The sequence below is a fragment of the Stenella coeruleoalba genome (assembly GCF_951394435.1).
Source record: "Stenella coeruleoalba genome assembly, chromosome: 17".
Taxonomy (NCBI): Eukaryota; Metazoa; Chordata; class Mammalia; order Artiodactyla; family Delphinidae; genus Stenella; species Stenella coeruleoalba.
This window is the reverse complement of record NC_137163.1, coordinates 8,113,283-8,132,178: the sequence shown is the minus strand read 5'-3', so window position 1 is coordinate 8,132,178 and position 18,896 is coordinate 8,113,283. Positions and strand designations below refer to the sequence as shown.

Below are 18,896 nucleotides of genomic sequence, written 5' to 3'. Positions count from 1 at the left end.
GCTTTTTGATCTGTACTTTGACTAGAAAAGGCCTTTTCCGCCTGCTTTCTAGTTTAAAATTTAAAAACAGCTAGATACCACTATACATGAGGACTTCCAGTTGGACTATTTTTCCTCTCTCATCAACTCCATCGAGGTATTTATATCAATTTCTTTCCTTAGCTCTCGAATGCTTTGCAGGTGTGTTCCAGAGTATAAAGTAGGCGTATAGGAGATCTATCAGTATCCTCAGCCAGCTTGTTCATGGCAGAGTTTTAAAAATTAAGAAACACAACAATAATGCACTTGGAATTTTCAGGCCTAAAACTGTACATGGTTCAAGGTTTCAGGAGACACAGAATAACTAAGATTTCCATACGTCAAGGTCATGTTTTGGATGCCAAGAAAACGAAATATAACATTACACACTTGAAAGCATAATGATGTTCTGCTTTCAAATACACACAAAATGACATTCTTATTAGGCTCATCAAGTTTGTTAAGAGTGGTCAGATATATTCTCTGCAGAACAAACGTGTCATTGAAACCATCGTATGACCAACACCACACATTCTGCTTCTTCAAGTCTCCACTCGGCCTCACTTACTTGGGCTCATTTACATTCAGGGCTCTCCCATCCTCACAGATCAGCACCCTGGGTGGTTTCACTTTCTTCTTTTTTTCACTTAATATTAGGGGTAGGTGGGAACAAGGGGCGGGAGAGAGAAAAAAATAAACAAAGATAATATAAAAGCAATTAATGTGTGAAACAGTTTAAGAAAAAATAATCAGGTATTTGTGAATACATCAGCAATTCACTGTGATGAAGTCCACTGCTGGGAACTGACAATCGAGCCACATTTTTGTGTGATTATATCTATATCTGTAAAGCGAAAATGTGACCAAGACAATTTGCCAGATAATTCGAATGGGGGAGAAAACTCCTTTTCATGAGATAGCCACGAATATTTAAATGAGTCTATTTTATGCATGATTTACTCAGCTAACTGTTAATTCCCCATTTGTGTATACATCTTCTACTTTAGCTAAAATTACAGTTTTTAAAATGCCAAATAGAAGCTATTTTATAGAAATAAAAATACCAGTACATAGGATCTACATAAAAGGATGTCTATCACAGCATTATCTACAGTGGCAAAACCTTGGAACCATCAAGAATGTCCATCAATGGAGGAATGATTGGATTGACTGTGGTACATTCATGCTATGAAATATTTTGCGGCTATTGAAAAATGTGTTCACTCTTTACCTACTCGTCTAGAAAGTTATAGAAAAGTGTTGATGATGATTTAGTGAGAATACATAAAATGTAAGTCCACTTTTGTTTTTAAGAAAAGACCCTCAATCCTATGCTTGCAGAAATCATTTATATGATTGTAGCAGGTGGTGGAAGTTCTGGTAGGATGGACCCAAGCCTGCTAACTCTTATTACCATGAAGGGGCAGAGATAGGAGGAAAATAAATGGAGCAAAGAGGAAAGATTCATGGAATAACATGAAAGAACATGTAGAACATAAATTCTGTTTATTTAAACACTTATTGAAAATACATAAAAACTTTAAAAAGGCATATATGGACAAGCTCTAGAAGAGCAGATGGACAAATCTGTTTAGATGACAGAACTGCAGGCAATTCTTCATCTTGGATTTCTGTTGTTCTTTTAATACAGATTTTATGTCATTTAACTTTATTTTATAATGTAAATTTATTCACATTTTTCTGGATCTTTAACTGGGTTCTCAGGTCCAATTAAGTTCATGTTTCCATGAACTACATTATTCTCCATGACACAGGACAATTAGAGGGCATTCAGAAGAGGAAAACATCTCAGGAACCCATTAGATCGTGTAGACTACAGCACACTGAACAGAATGACTTGGATAACTAGTATCTGTAAACCAGGCCAGGCTCTTATTTGACACATTTAAAGTTGTTAAAAAGCTAAGGTCATAGAAACAAAACCCTACCTAAAATACCACGATTCATGACATCCTAAAGAACGGTTAGTAGATAACACTTCAAAAAAAGCTGAAATTAGAAAAAGCAAAGTCTGTGTTTGATAGCTAACACAGATAATGGGTAAAACAAGGTACAATCATGAAAATATACTCCATCACTCTCAATGACAGGATAAAATGGAATACCTTAATTTTTCTTGGTCTTTCCGTTGTTTTTCCATATGTCTCAGAGTTTCCAATCTAGATTCAGGGGTATACAAAGAGGGCTTATTCCAGAATTCCAGGTCGTCTTCACCGCTGTCTAATTTCTTTTTCTTACATTCCCCTTCTTGTATTTCTGGTGCCTGGACATCGTCTTTGCTCTCTTCAGAAGATGGGCTAGAAAAGAACACAGGGCACGTTAAAACCAATAATAATGGATGTTTGAGTTTCATCCTGAATGCTGTCCCTTAAATATCTATATTTTGTGTGTGTGTTATCTTCTTACCTCTGAATGACAAAATGTGTCTGAAAGAGAGCCTATCTGAGCCAAGTTGGAGGAAATTAGTGCCACAGCATTGGGGCAGGCCCACCTCATCTATCACCAGGAATACTGCAGTAATCACGTTCAAGGGTTCATAGACCTGGTCGATGTGAGTCACCTGGGGAGCTTTATACACAGTACAGATTCCTGGGCTCCCACCAGAGTCTCTCCAGTTGATTTGAAGTGGGGTCCAGGACCCTTGCTTTACAATATTTTGCAGTAGGTTCTGATGATCAGACAAACTCAGGGACCACTGGGCCTTAGCAATCACTCCACCTCCAGTCTTGCACCCTTCAATTCCATCCTCCACCCTGCTCCCAGAGGAATCTTTCTTAAAATTTTAATCATATTATTTCCAGGCTCTTTAATGATTCTCTGCCTCTAAAATTCTCCAGTGGGATACATGAGATCGCCCATGGTATGGCCTCTAACTACTCCATTTTTCATGGATAACTTTGGATTTTGTAGCTTTATATGGCAATGGTGCTCTGCTCTCTTTTTTATTCATGTTTTGTGGACTGTCAGAGAATTACATGATGTCTCTATATGGCATCAAATAAGTATTATATGATATTCAACATTCATTCAGCATGGATTCAAGTAATATTTATTGTCTTTCTGTGTACCAGGCACCAGAGAGACAGCTCTAGTCAAGATAGACTGCAACACTACTTACAGGAGACTCTATTCTAGCAGACAGAAAAGGACATCATTCAAACAGCACACAATTAGGAGAGGCTTTCTCCCCTCACCTCTCCCTAGAATATGCTCTGTTACAAAATGACATTAAATGAAAAAATCTACAGGAAGCCTTTAGAACCAAGTATGGCAAACAGTAAGTACTCATTAAATGTTAGATTTTGTTATTGTTGTTACTGAAATGAGATGACACAAAATGCTCATTTAGTTGACCTTCAAATAAGATGCTTTTTGAAAGGAGGGACAAAAACTACCAGAATATGAAATTTAAATAGTGTAAACGGAACACAGTAAAATCTGCTTAGATACCTTACGTATTATAAAATGCAACTAGACAGTTTTATAAGCAAAATAGAGCAAATTACTGAAAATAAATGCTTTGCCACATAGCTATGGTTCTTTACAGTACTGGAAAAAAAAAACAATCTATTAAGGGAATCTGTAATATTCTACAATATTTTAGCTAATGGCCACTGAAATAATTGGTTTCATTCTCATTAAAAAAATTTTGTTTGGCAAACAGAAACAAACTCACAGACATAGAAAACAAACTTATGGTTACCAAAGGGGAAAGGTGGGGGGAAGGATAAATTAAGAGTTTGTGAGACAGATACACACTACTATATATAAAATAGATAAGCAACAAGGATCTACTATGTAGCACAGGGAACTATATTCAGCATCTTGTAATAAGCTATAATGGAAAAGAATCTGAAAAAGAATATATATATATATAACTGAATCACTTTGCTGTACACCTAAAACTAACACAACATTGTAAATCAGCTATACCTCAATAAAAAATTGAAAAAAAAATATGTGGACAAAGTGAGTTTGTTCTAGAAATTCAAGGATGGTTTAATATTGAAAAATCTATTAATGTTAATTCAACACAACAACAGGAAAACATGATTATCTCAACAGATGCAGAAAAAGCATTCAATAAAAATCCAGTATCCATGATGATAAAAGCTGTTCATCAACTTGGAAGAAAAGAAAACTAACTTAATTCTACCAAAGCCTCACAGGAATCATTATACTTAATGATGAGGAATTGGAAACATTCTTTTAAAAGTCAGGAGCAAGATAACAGACACCCATTCTTACTGCTATTATTCTACCTCGTACTGGAGGCTCAGCAGGCACCATAAAAAATAAAAAGCAGAGGTAGAAGGATTGGAAAACAATTTTAAGTTGCTGTTTATTAAAAAAATGGGTTTTTCTACATAGAAAACACAGGCTAACACAGACTAACTGCTGCATCTTTTTAAAAAGTTCAGCAAGATTGCATAATACAGTATCAGTACACAGAAACCATTTGTCTCTATATACATCAGAAAGACCCAAGTAAAAGCCTATTTTTGGGCTTCCCTGGTGGCGCAGTGGTTGAGAATCTGCCTGCTAATGAAGGGGACGCGGGTTCAAGCCCTGGTCTGGGAGGATCCCACATACCGCGGAGCAACTAGGCCCGTGAGCCACAACTACTGAGCCTGCACGTCTGGATCCTGTGCTCCGCAAAAAGAGAGGCCGCGACAGTGAGAGGCCCGCGCACCACAATGAAGAGTGGCCCCCGCTCGCTGGAACTAGAGAAAGCCCTCACACAGAAACGAAGACCCAACACAGCAAAAATAAATAAATAAATTAATAAACTCCTACCCCCAACATAAAAAAAATAATAAAAATAAAAAAAAATAAAGGAATACTCCACAAGATGGAATCATTTCAATCAATTAAAAAAAAAGCCTATTTTTAAAATCCCATTCTACAAGATACTTAGAAATAAATCTAATAAGAAATGGTGTAAAACCTTTATAGAGAAAAATTATAAAAACTTATTGAAGGACTCAGAAGAAGGTCTAAATAAATAGAGCTATTACAAAGTTCAGAAAGGAAAGAATCAATGCCCTGAAGATGTCAACTTTCCCCTTATTAACGTGTAAACTAAATTCAATTTCAACCAAAATTACACTAGGGATCTGGGGGGAATTTGAATGGCAGATTCTAAAATTCTCACAGAAGAGTAAAAAAGAGTCAAGAAGAGCCAAGATAATTTTGAAACACGAAAATATTTCCTACCAAAGATCAAGATTTATAGAAATTGAAACCATGTGGAGGTACTCCCATGGAGGAGTCCAGAGAGCCCAGAAATGGGCCCATGAATCACGAGAAGAGGGTATATAATACGGGAGAAGAATAGAATGACAATTATTAATCAATGGGGCACAAACAAACAAACCTGTGTGGGAAGTGATTAGCACCCTACCCCACACTGCTGTGAAGTTATTCCAGATAGACAGATATGACACTGGGGTATTGAAAATTTTCATAAACAAGATCAGAAAAGACTTCTAAATTCTATAAAACAAGCACTTATCAAAATTAAACCCAAGTCACAGACAGAAGATACTTGCAAAGCTCATAAGGACTAAAGAATTTGCATCTAGAATATAAAAGAACTATCAATTAGTAAGAAAAAAAAGTACAACTTATTTAAAATATGCGGAGGTCTTGAATAGAAGAAATCTGAATAGCCAATAAACATATAAGAAGACATTTAAGGGCTTCTCTGGTGGCGCAGTGGTTGAGAGTCTGCCTGCCAATGCGGGGGACACGGGTTCGTGCCCTTGTCTGGGAAGATCCTACATGCTGCGGCTCCACAACGGGAGAGGCCACAACAGTGAGAGGCCCGCGTACCGCAAAAAAAAAAAAAAAAAGAAGACATTTAAGATACTGAAACTGACTCGTCATTCTAGAAATTCAAATTAAAACATTAGATGCTATTTAACAACCAACTTGATTAGCCAATGTTTTAAGAGATCACATTATCTACTACTGGCAAAGATTAGGAACTCTCCCATACTGCTGATATATGAGTTAAAATTAGTACACTTTAAAAAACAATTGGGCAATGCATATAAAGTCGAAAAGATGTTTATAATTAATATGTAGCAATTGCTGAATACACTACAGAAACTTCCATACTAGCACAAGGAGATGTGTGCCCCATTGTCTGAAAAAAACAAGAAAGGGAAAACCACAGATAGTTGGAGCTGGTGCATATTCTGATTGGTCAGGAATAAAGAATTGCTGCTAAATATTCTGAATATTACCTCTGGGATAAACTGTGATTTATTCATTCGATGGAATTTTATTGCACAGTTAGAATGAATGAACTAGTTCTACGTGTCTTCATATGCATAAATCTCAAAAACATAATACTGAATGAAAAGCAAAGCTGTAGAAAGATATTCATGCTAAAAAACAACAACATGACACTACTCTTGTTTAAGGAGGCATAATTACGTAGTAAATACATTACAATATGGATGGGATCAACATTATACCAAACACATACTAACTTTAGGATGGTGGACACCATGGAGGATGAAAGGAGGAGTGGGATGGGGGAGAAATACTTAAGGAGCTTCTCCTCTATTGATATTTTATTTCTCATTTAAAAATAAAAGATCCAGGGACATCCCTGGCAGTCCAGTGGTTAAGATTCTGCGCTTCTGCTACAGGGGGTGTAGCTCTGAAACCTGGTCAGGGGACTAAGATTTTGCGTGCTGTGTGGCACGCCCGAAAAAAAATAATAATGAAGTGAAGTGAAATGAAATGAAATAAAATAAAATAAGATCCAAAGCAAACATGCGAACTATTGACATTTATTATTAAGCTGCCTATTTATTTTTCTAACATTTATGTACATCTGAAATATTTTATAATTATTATTTTCTCAAGCTTAAGAGATTCTGTTACAAAATATTTAAAGCTTTTGTTGTGTGGAATCAAATCACCTGACTATAGGTGCAATTCTCTTAAAATAAGCAAGAATGAAAAATTCATGCTTGTAAAAATGACCAATTAGGGGCTTATTAATCGCATTAAAGATGTATTCATTACATAATTCACAAAACAGAACATCTTATGATGTAATCAAAATTATTCAATTTATAAATGTGGTTTGTATTTAACTTTTCTAAAATATTCCTATTTTATAAATCAAAGTACACCTGTTAATTTCTTTCCTGTGCATCTTTTAAAGAGATTTGTCTGAAGATAATTTTAGATGCAAATTAAAGTTGCTAGTTTGAAAAGGCTTTAAGGGAGGCAAGCCTCACAGAATTGTCACAAACAATGGGATGAACATACATCGTCTTCACCCAAAATTCACATCATAATTTATTCTTCAAATCAGTTGTCTGGAATATAAGTGAAACTGTGAACACCTTGGGAAGAGAACTTTTTAACACAAGTTAACTAGAAAGTACACTCTATTAAGTTACATACAGAGTAGTATTTAGTGGTTATTCAATGTTCTTTCCTGCATTGTGGTAACATACAGCCCTTCACAATAGGAAATGAAAGGTTTTTATTTCTGCTTTTTGGTTTTACCTTGTAAAACAGGAGGATATTGACAATTTTTAAAAAGAAAAAAAAAAGTTACATACAGAGTAGCACTGATGTCTGTGTACCAACGTCCGTCAAAGCCTGTGTGCCTTCCCTCCCTCTCGCCTTTGTTTTCCTTCTCCTGCAGTTTCCTCTGAGCCTCTTCCTTGTCCTTGGCTCGTTTGAGGCAGTAAGCTTTCTCCTGCTCTCTGATTTGTTGTTCAACTACTGGAAAGTCCTGTAATGCCTGAATCCTTTCTGAACGCTCAATTTCTTTACCATCCAACCACTGGAATAAAAAACAGCCAACACAGTGCATTTATTCAAAAGTCACCATTTGAATCAGCCCCAAGCAGACTTTGCTTGCAAGATGAGAAATAATAAATTATGCACCTTAGTGATATGGAATTAAAAGCAAAGTAATGGGAACCGTCAGAAACTTTGATCTAAATCAATGTTTACTTCATACACTTAACACAGTTTACAAAGTATCTTTACTGGTAATAATAATAAGTAGGTCTCCTGTTGAAACTGATTATTAATGACAAGCTCCCAAAATATAGTAATTTTATAACTGCTCACTATGTAAAGAATTTCAGTGCCTCAAGTCAAGTCCCCAATGCTCTCTACAAAAAAGGGCCTCGTACATCACACAAAATTGAGCTCTATTGCAAATGAGCCCATGTTCTACCCTTGACAAGACATATAGAATGTATTATTAATTCTTATGGTCACTGTTTTCATCTGGTACCTCTATAGGGATTGTTCCAAATTGAAATATTAAAAACACCAACCCAAAATCTGAAGGTTCAAAGCTACCAATTTAGAGATGCCTACTTATTTACTGAGCCTTTTTCTACAAAGAGAGGTGAGGTATTTAGAAAAGTGTGGTAGGCAGAATAATGGTCCCCCAAGAATGTCCACTTTCTAATCCCTGTGAATGTTACCTTCCATGGTAAAAATGACTTTGCAGATGCGATTAAGTTAAGGATGTTAAAATGAGGAGATTATCCTGGATTATCTGGGTGGGCCGGATGTAATCACATGGGTCTTTATAAAGGAAAGAAGGCAGCAGAAGTGTCAGGGTCAGAGTTAGGGAGAGGTCTGAAGATGCTACACGGCTGGCCTTAAAGATGGAGGAAGGGGCAGGGACTCAAAAATGCAGGCACCCTCTAGAAGCTGAGAAATGCAGGGAAACAAAATTTCCTCTGAAGCCTGCAAAAGGAGCAGAGTCTTGCCAACACCACAATCTTAGATTCTGACCTCCAAAACAAAGAGTATATATTTGTGTTGTTTTAAACCACTGAGTTTGTGGTCATTCATTACCACAGCAAAAGGAAACTAACACAAACAAATACAAAACACACAAAGATGGAGTTAAATATGAATTTTAAAAATTCCCTGGTGGTGCAGTGGTTAAGAATCCACCTGCCAACGCAGGGGACACGGGTTCAAGCCCTGGTCCTGGAAGATCCCACATGCCGCGGAGCAACTAAGCCCGTGCGCCACAACTACTGAGTCTGTGCTCTAGAGCCCACGAGCCACAACTACTGAAGCCCATGTGCCTACAGCCCGTGCTCCACAACAAGAGAAGCCACCGCAATGAGAAGCACGCACACCACAGCGAAGAGTAGCCTCCACTCGCCGCAGCTAGAGAAAAGCCTGCGTGCAGCAACAAAGACCCAACGCAGCCAAAAATAAATAAATAAAATAAAATAATAAAATAAATAAATTAAAAAATAATAAAAAATAAAAATTGTCAGGAGCAGTTAATTAAAAATCAAAATTATAATGTCGCTATTTGGAAAAAAAATAATTTAAAGTAGGTTTTGGTCACAAGAACTCATATGGCTGCTGTAGATGGGCGGCAGAATTGGCTCTGAGCTTGCTGGCGGCCAAAGTAAAACAGAAAAACATCATCGGTGAAGCGATTTTTGCTTTCTTTACTGAGAAAATATACTCGTTTCTAGCTTCTCTCTAATACTTAGTTCTAAAACATATTTCTAAAGTAGAGTTTCTTAGTGGAGATCTTGAGAGACGTCACGCATTGTTTCTGTAGTAACATGTCCATACATAACAGTCTTCACAAAACTGTCTCTTCTAAGATCCTTCAGTGAAAGGTGAGGCCATAATGATAAAATCGAATTCAATAAAACCTATTATTTAAGGAGGTAAGTAATTGTGGTCTAAGTACTTAGCCTTTTTTTTTTTTGGTAATTAACTTCGTTTAAGCTAGGGTTAAGATCTAAGCAATTCTGGGACTGTGGTTAAGACTCTGAACTTCCACTGCAGGGGGCGCAGGTTTGATCCCTGGTCAAGGAACTAAGATCCCACATGCTGCACAGAGCGGCCAAAAAAAAAAAAAAAAAAAAACAATTTGGAAAATTCTGGATAAATATAATTTCTTTCACTGGAATTTTGATGAACGTTGCGAAGAAGGTGATATATTCTCTTACCTGTATCTAGGATGTAAGGATTTAAGTATTAACTTTATATATATACATATATAGTATTATATATAACATATATATATATTTCCTTATACTTGGGTTAAATAAACATTGATATAATTTAGACCTACTGTTTCTAAAAGATTATGACCAATAAACCCCTTGTCACCAATACAGGCAGGAAGCAGAAGACCTCATACTGGGAACTGATGACAAATTTGAGATGCTGTCACATGTATGCCAGCACCTGTTCTTGGGGCCTTCTTATTGGATCTCAGGTTTTTGAAGACTTTTGTTAGGTAGTTTTCAAAATTGGCCTAAGTTTTCTTCAGTCCAAAATCACAGCTGAATTCAGAAGGGCTGATGAACTGAGAGATTAAGTTTTAGGCTGTGCATTGCAGTATTCCTTGATCTTTATTCACTTAGAGTTCTTGCAACACAGAGGCAGAGTGTCTACGTTTCTTGATAATAATTGCACGTGTGCTTCAGCAAAGAAGAGAAAGAGAAACTAAGATTTATTGAGGGCTCAGAGAACTTCTTTAAAGTAGGAATTATTAATCCATTATAGATGAGAAAAATGAGGCATGCAACTCACGGGTAGCAGAGACATGAGTCTTATCCTGGTTTGTCTGCTACAAAACTTTTCCCACTAGGCTACAGTGCCTACTTACCACCTGGAGTGGCTCAGACACTAGGAAGAGGATAGTTGAAAAGGGCTGAATCTCCTCACATGTCTTGTGCATGTCTGTCTAAATAACTACTCTGTTGTTATGAGTTAAATTGTGTTTCCCCCCAAAAAAGTTATGTTGAAGTCCTGACCCCCAGTACCTCAGAATGTAACCTTATTTTGGAAATAGGGTCCCTGCCGATGTAATCAGTTAAGATGAGATTATTCTGCAGTAGCGTGGGCCCCTAATCCAACATGACTGGTGTCCTTAAAAAAAGATGGGAGTGACGCTTCCACAAGCCAAAGAAAGTCACAGCTTGCCAGGACCCACCAGAAGCTGGGAGGAAGGCATGGAACAGATGCTGCCCCACAGACTCAGAAGCAACCAACCCACACCTTGATCTAGAACTTCTAGTGTCCAGAACAATGAGATAAATTCCTGATGTTCAAGCCAGCCCCTTTGCAGAACTTTGTTATGGCAGCCCTAGGAAAATAATACATCTGTTAATGCAACTCCTGTCAAGTAGATCACAAACTTTCAATGGAATGGTAACTAAGACCCTAAAATTTATCAAGCTGTTTTTAAATACTAGTAAACACATTTATGAATACTATATTTCAAAGGGAGGCTGTTGCCTGTTGTAACAGCTTATTCAGAACAGTCTTTCTGAAAGGAAAGACTGGACCTGAAGCCTGTACATTAACCCAGACAGAAGCAGTGAGTGTGGTTATGGTGTGAAAGGTGGGCTATTAGGTTCAAATCCCACAAGGGTCACTTGCCAGGTGTGTCACCTTAAACAAGCAGCATCAGCTTTCCAAGGCCTCGCTCCCTCATCTCAGAATGCACCTAATCATCTCCCTGCAAGAGGCCGGGAGTATCAGAGATGCTGTGTCCAAAGCACCTGGAACAACCCTGGCCCATGCTTCAGGCACCTGTCTGATGGCTCTCACATACCCCTAGCCCAGGCACTGCAGAGTTGACAGGGGGCCCAGCTGTGATGACAGTCCCTGCACCCTTCCAGGGAGATGGTTCACAGCATCCATTTTCTCTGAAATTCTGGTTCTCATCAGTTCATTTTTTTAGGAAGTCATTGTACAATGATGATCAGCCTGGGTTACGTTTGATCTACCTCATCATTCATTCTACATATATATTCTAGATTCAATTACCTGAATCACTCCTTCTCTTAATCAAAGAAACTTTACATTAGAAGAAATGTGTTCTATCAATCCAGCAATTTTGACTACACAGAACACAGCAGTCTAAAAACAAATGTCCTCTGAGGATAGAGGAAAAGGACTGTTAGAAAGCCAGGGCCTCCATGCATTCTCTCTGCAGAAGCAAAATGCTGTCCCTGCTGCTGGAGGGACACCAAGAGGACGTGACCGCTGGATGGCCTGCGACTGGACCTGGCCAATCACAGGCTCCTCACCCCCTCCCCTGTCCTTGGAATGTACCTTCTGCCCGCTGCTCCCACACTAGGAGCGGTTCCAAGGGTGCAGCCTTGAGACAGTGAGGCTCTGTTGAGACCCTCTGGACGGTGTACGTGACTGAACCCAGTTAAGGCCTCTCTATAAACCTGTAAGATTATGGCAGGCAGGCGCAGAGATCTACTCATCCTGTTGCCCAAAACAAGCTTGGTAAGTAGGTTTTCTTGCTTATTAAACCTGCCACCTACGCATCTGGAGTCCTGCCTCTTTCTTTGGTCTCTCCTTGCCCTCCGTGCATGGGGGCCAGTTTCAGATTTCACCTGGGAAGCTCCCGAGGTTTCAAACCAACACATGCAGGTCAGGAACTCTTGGAATTACATGGACTTTAATATTACTACTTAAATATTCTCAGGTGTATGATTTCTCTAGAAACCATGTGTTGTTTCCCAGTACCAAAAGTATCGAATATGGGGAGATTTGGCATAAGAAATTAACACACCGAGCAGTGGTTCTCAAATGAGGTCCCTGGACCGGTAGCATCAGCATCACCTGAAAACCTGTTAGAAATACAAATTCTTGGGTGCCCATCAGACCTACTGAATCAGAAACTCTGGGGGAGGGGCCCAGCGAACCCCATCTAAGTACTCCAAAGCATACCAGAGTTTGAGAATTACTAACATAGCGAATGAGTTAATAGAAAGCAATAGTAAGAAATAATACTTTAAAAAGCACAGTAGTTTAAGACTGTGAAATACAAAGGTATATAGCTGTAGCCACCTCAAAAGCCCTAAACTTTCGGTTTGCTACTAGTAATAAGGAACGCTCTTTGTAACAATGACTTGAACTCACCAAGAAAGTTCAATTAAACTGTGTGTGTTCTGAATGAGAAAGGAGAAAAGCATGCAATTTATTTTTCAAAGGTTTATTAAAGCTATAATATTAAAATAACTTCAAAGGTTCAGTGAGCCAAAGACTCGGTTTTGATTTTCTGGAATATTCCATCCTCTAAAACAACACATTCTCTGAAAATGCTATGAATAAATCAGGAATCACTGCAGTTGCTTGTTTTCATTTTTCTGAGAACTTTGTATCACTGAAAAAAAAGCATACCTTTAGTTGTTGCAGAGCTGCCACCACGAACTGTCTGTAGCCATCAAAGTCAGCGCAGGGGTTTCCCATGAGGAAGAGCTCCTTCAGGTGGATGTTGTGTTGAAGGGTTTTCACACTGCTCAGCTCACCAATGAAATTTACCGTCAAGTCAAGCTTTGTCAGCCCTTCGCATCCTGCCGAGAGAAATGAAAAGAAAAAAAAGCCAGAAAAATCACACAGGCAGTAAAATGTGTACAATAACACATCATAGAAATAAGTTGCAATATTTTAAGTCTGTTGATTAACTGCACTGCTTACCAAGAAGTGGTTTTTCAGAAACCTCAAAGAGGCTTAGTCTTGACTCACTTTTCTATCTGTGTCTCCCCTTACTTTCTTTCTTTTTTATTTATTTATTTATTTATTTTTGCGGTACACGGGTCTCTCACTGTTTTGGCCTCTCCCATTGCGGATCACAAGCTCCGGACGTGCAGGCTCAGTGGCCATGGCTCACGGGCCCAGCCGCTCCGCAGCATGTGGGATCCTCCCGGACCGGGGCACGAACCCGCGTCCCCTGCATCGGCAGGCGGACTCTCAACCACTGCGCCACCAGGGAAGTCCTCCCCTTACTTTCAACCCCTTAGTCCCTCCAGCCAAAGGAAATCATTTTCCTGCCCGTATCCACAAGCTCTGGGCTGTTCACATTTAGATTTGGTCACTGTCTGGCGTGACTGCATCATGTTGACAAATCTAATGGAGCCTCTTCAATGCACCATGTCACTAGAAGAGTCTGCTGCATGTGGCACAATCGACCATGGACTGTCTCTTAAATCTCTCAACTGTCTTGAAACTCTGATGCTACTCTTTCCTTGTCCTCCTTTGCAATGAAGTCTATTCCTCTTGACCTCTTTTGCAGGCTTTTCCACCCCATCAATGTGATGGAGATTTCCATCCTTGACCCAATATTTCCTTTCCTTATGGTCTTGATAACAGTAGTCATGCCCACTGGTTTCACTAACCCCAGATTCTGATGACTCCCAAACAATAACCCCATGTCTGACCATCCAACTGAACATCACACTCCTGTTTCTACATGCCCGCAAGACATATCACATTCAACATGTCCAAACTGAAGTCTCCATATTTTCTCTCACTCTGTACTCCTCAAGACAGCTTTTCTGCCTTCTTTACATCTAAACTCTATCGACGTCATCACCATTTTGGTATCAGATGTGATTCAACACCAAGAGTCAAGTCAGGGTTAACTAGGAAGTTAACCTAAACTATCCTCTTAGTCCCTTCATGTCATCAGTCATCAAGCCATGCAGATCTTAAGTCCTAACTTCTTTTTACATACTTCTTGTCCACTATAATCCTATTACCAGTATTCCAGTTCAGGTTCCTGTCACCTTTTGCATGCAATATGGTGTATCTCCTAACTCGTCTCCCTATTTTGAGAACATAGGAAAGAAGGAAGGAAGGAAAGAAAGACGGACAAAAGGAAGAGAGAGAGAAAGAAAAGGTTTGTCAAGGTGGCTGCTCCTCTTCCCCGCTCTTTCCTTTCCCTTCCCTTTCCTTCTCTTCCCTTCCTTTCAGAACAACTAATTCCTAAAGCCATCAGGGAACGCAAAGTAAAGAAGGAGTAGAGAGGCAAGCGATAGCTACGTTGGTCCAGAGCAGAGTGGTGGAGCCCACACAGGATGAGGACAGTGTGCAGAGGGCTGCCCTGTGCTGGAAGCCGGGGCCCCAGCAGTGAGGGGCATCCCGGGTGAAGGTGGTCTGGCACGAGGGCAGGAGCCCAAGCCCAGTGAGGAAGGCATCCCTGCAGAGAGGGATGGTGGGTAGGAACCTGGGCAGGATGAAAAGAGCATCCACACCAAAGACAGCCAGCCATGGGGTGTCAGTGCAGACAGGATGGTACCAACAAGGAAGGGCAGCCTGACTTGAGGAATCAGAGCCCAAGGAAGGTAGGGAGGGTGTCCTCACATGACACCCAGCAAGAGGCATCGGAGACCAAGTAGAGTGAAGAGGGGTCCGCAGGGGAGCAGCACCATGAGCAAGGTGTCAGAGCTCGAGGAGGGCAAGGTGGATACCCTAACGAGGGCTAGTGTGGGGATTGGGAGCGTAAGCCAGGGGAAGAAGGCGCCCGCGGAGGGGCCCACCTAGGGTTGGGCACGGAGATCAAGCAGGGCAAGGAGCGTGAGCCATGGACGGGTTGCGCGGAGGGGGTGTCAGAGCTCAAGCTGGCTGAAAAGACAGTAAAGAAGCCTAATGCCCTGGGTCAGAGAGGAACGTCCCAGCCAAACTCTTGCTGAGTTCCTCACCCACAAAACTGGGTGGCGAAAGAAAGCTGTTTCAAGGCACTGAGTCCTGGGGTGTTGTTTTTTTTTCACTGCAATAGATAACTGGAACTGTGAGGCAAATAAGCTAAGAAATGAACAAAGTTCAACAAAGCTACCAAGTGGGGACGGGAACCGAATCCCAGGTCCGCCCAGCTGAAAAGCCTCTCTGAACCTGTCCACTAGAAGTTCTCTTTGCCGACGTCAGCTGTTTATTACTAACGTATCATCATGACCATGACCATGACCATCACCGCAAAACTCTCACGCTAAAGCTCTGTGGGACACAGTGTTGCGTCTCTAAGCACAAGCGGTTGTAGTCATACCCTTGTGAGGGGTGAGCTGAGGCCTGCAATTCCTACATGGATGGAGAGAGCCAGACCAGCCATCCTCTGGTGGGAGGAGAAAGGGGGAGCAAGAAAGGCCAGAGGTTAGACGTGGGTCAGCAGGCACGTGAGCGTGACCACTCCCCCCAACAAAGCGTTCATTCAAAACACCAGTCACCATAGATGGGCCCATATCCCGTGTCTCATTATGATATCCCGTTATGTGACTCGAAAACATAAGCAAGGCGGATAGACAGGGATAAAGAACCTCGGGGCAGCGAGTGAGAACAAAATCTGCACCTGCCACGTAGGAGGTCAATAGACGATGCCTAAAATGAGAGAGTAGAGGACGCCTGGTGTAAGCAGGTTACTTGGAAACATGCAGCAGAAGAAGGAAGGGGAGTGGATGGCGGTCGCCTCTAGGGGGCAGGACTGGGGGGTCTGGCGGCATTGACAAGAGGTCTGTTCTTCAACATGAGTATAGATATCACTTTGACTTTTGAGACTGTCTATTGCGTTACTATGGTAAAATATGAATTATTGAAAAGCCGAATAACCAAAATGCACAAGAACAAATAAATACTTTTATAATATTCCAGACTCAGCTACACAGGTGAAGGAAATTCAGAAACTTCATATCTTCAAAAATAAATTTTAAATATGTTGGAAAGGTTATGAGATTAAAAAAATATATATATATATTTTCAGCATTCAATTTGTCAATACACAAAATAGGCTCTTAAGTGGTTTTTTTTTTTCTCTTGATCCAGAATTTCATTGGGGAGGAAAAGGTCCCAATCAAATACCTCAACTGGAAACAGGTAATTTGTACAAAGCTGTTCAGAACAGTTCTATTCACAAGAGCAAACATAATTAAAAACACTTCAAGCACCAAACAATAAGGAGTTATTTAAAGCACATCAACATATTTGATAATTCAGTCATTAAAGCATAGTGATGTGAATGAACTAAGCCACTATATGAAGAATGAATATGAAACTAGACATATAAATATAATTAAGTTTATATCTCTGTGCCTGTATGTCTGTTTTACATTGGCCAAAAAAAAATGTTAGATGGATTTTATGAAGTGTAAAGATATATTTGGGGTAGTCTGACTTAAGATACAGGTTACCTGGTATTTCTTAAGTTGACTTTGGGAGACTCTGAGAGATATTTTAATTATGTTTTTCTTCCATATGAGAAAAGACTGACATTTGAAAGACTCCAACAAGCTCAAAAATTCATATAATTTTTGGATTTTGCTGTAATTTTGTAGATGCAGAACCCTCCAAATGTTCATTACATTTTTCAAAGTGATGAATCTTAATTTTTCTTCTACTAGGCCTACACATAAGAAATTAAACCACATCTGCCATTTGAAAGAACTATTCTTGCTGAACTAGACAGGCTTGAGAAAACCTCCCTCCTTCAACTGAGTCCCACCCTTCAGCCCCTGTTCTGTGACGCTCGAGCTCAGTGGCCCACGGGGGTCTAAAGGCCACTGAAACCAACATGCTGATTTCCCAAGAGGGAGAGTTGACACTAATAGAAACCCCATCTCTCCTTCCAGGTTTTAAGGATGGGAGAGGAGGGGTGGGATGGAAAAAAATCTTGGTGAACTCACAACAAGGAAAAAAGAAAAAGAAGGATACAGTTATGTTTTGCCATGCAGCAAAACAAACAAAGAAAAATCCAACTTACGTTTTAAATTATACTGAGATTTACTCAAGTATGTGAGCTGAGTATATATATATCCAACTTCCTCCTCTCTTCCTCAAACATTTAAAATTAAACAACAAGTGCATATTTGCCAAAAGATAAGACACCCATCCCTCCCTACTTCCCATCTCCCCAAACATATCCTCAGACGACCCTGAGCCCGGTGCATCCGTATTAGAGCTGGAAGGCAGAGGACCAAAAGGAAGAAGTGTCCACTGTGGACCAAGTTCTCAAAGCTCAAAAAGATGATAGTGACAATACTGCCCTCTAGTGGTTGGTGGCCGACACATACCGCAAAAACAGAACTCTCCACCTCCTTTCAGATACTACTTTCTTAATGAAAATAACAAGCCAACTGAGAATGAGAGTTTTAATTATTTCTCTGACATTATAGATAGATATTTCACTACTAAAAAACATAGATATAGAGCAATTTTTTTTAAGTTTTCTTTTTTAATTTATTTATTTTTGGCTGCGTTGGGTCTTCCCTGCGATGCGCAGGCTTCTCTTTGCAGTGGCTTCTCTTGTTGCCGAGCATGGGCTCTAGGCGCGTGGGCTTCAGTAGTTGTGGCATGTGGGCTCAGTAGTTGTGGCTCGCGGGCTCCAGAGCACAGGCTCAGTAGTTGTGGTGCACGGGCTTAGTTGCTCCGCAGCATCTGGGATCTTCCCAGACCAGGGCTCGAACCCGTGTCCCCGGCATTGGCGGGCGGATTCTTAACCACTGTGCCACCAGGGAAGCGGTAGTGCAAATTTTGTTATTTCATTTGTTCACATGTGGATATGGTAACAGGGCTGGAGAGTGGTAGCTGGGAAAGAGCAAAGGCTCCATTTCTAATGCAGAAAAATGCCAATAATGGAAAGAACCGTCTCAGTTCCAGCACTGATGACGGTTTGGGGGCTTTGACAGTGGTGACATTTCAGGTTTTGAGGATGAACATTAAAAATGTATGATGAATATTTATGCCTTTATTGATACATGACCTTGATGGCCCCTGAAATACCGATGTCTACACTAGGAGACAAATAGGCTAAAATCCAACAGGACTTAAATAATGTCCTCCTAATTTTAGCTCTTGGAAGATGGGAGTGGGGTGGGGAGAGGAGCTTGCCTGCCTCTGCCCCAAGCCCCTGCCCACCCACACAGAGCCCACAGTGGCCCTGCCAGCCAGGCCAGAGGCTGGATGTGGAAACACCACCTCACAACTGCAGAATAAGCCCACACAGCCACCTAATCAACCAAATTCTTTGTGGTTATCAACAGACACCAAGTGTTATTAGACATTTCGAAAAAAAATAACAGCACAGA

General features: G+C 40.2%; 1 protein-coding gene across 2 annotated transcripts in view; it reads right to left on the bottom strand.

Annotated features, from left to right (window-relative positions):
* The window catches only part of DNAAF11 (dynein axonemal assembly factor 11), a 75,593-nt gene that overhangs the window by 39,522 nt on the left and 17,175 nt on the right, over positions 1-18,896 (bottom strand). For both annotated transcript variants that reach the window (XR_013824670.1, XM_079902183.1), the window contains exons 4-7: positions 13,228-13,400; positions 7,632-7,858; positions 2,145-2,336; positions 587-664 (exon numbers count right to left, since the gene is read on the bottom strand). Coding sequence is in view for 1 of the 2 variants with exons in the window: in XM_079902183.1 (XP_079758309.1) it covers positions 587-664; positions 2,145-2,336; positions 7,632-7,858; positions 13,228-13,400 (670 nt within the window). In the remaining variant the exon portion in view is untranslated. The remainder of the gene's footprint in view (positions 1-586; positions 665-2,144; positions 2,337-7,631; positions 7,859-13,227; positions 13,401-18,896) is intronic.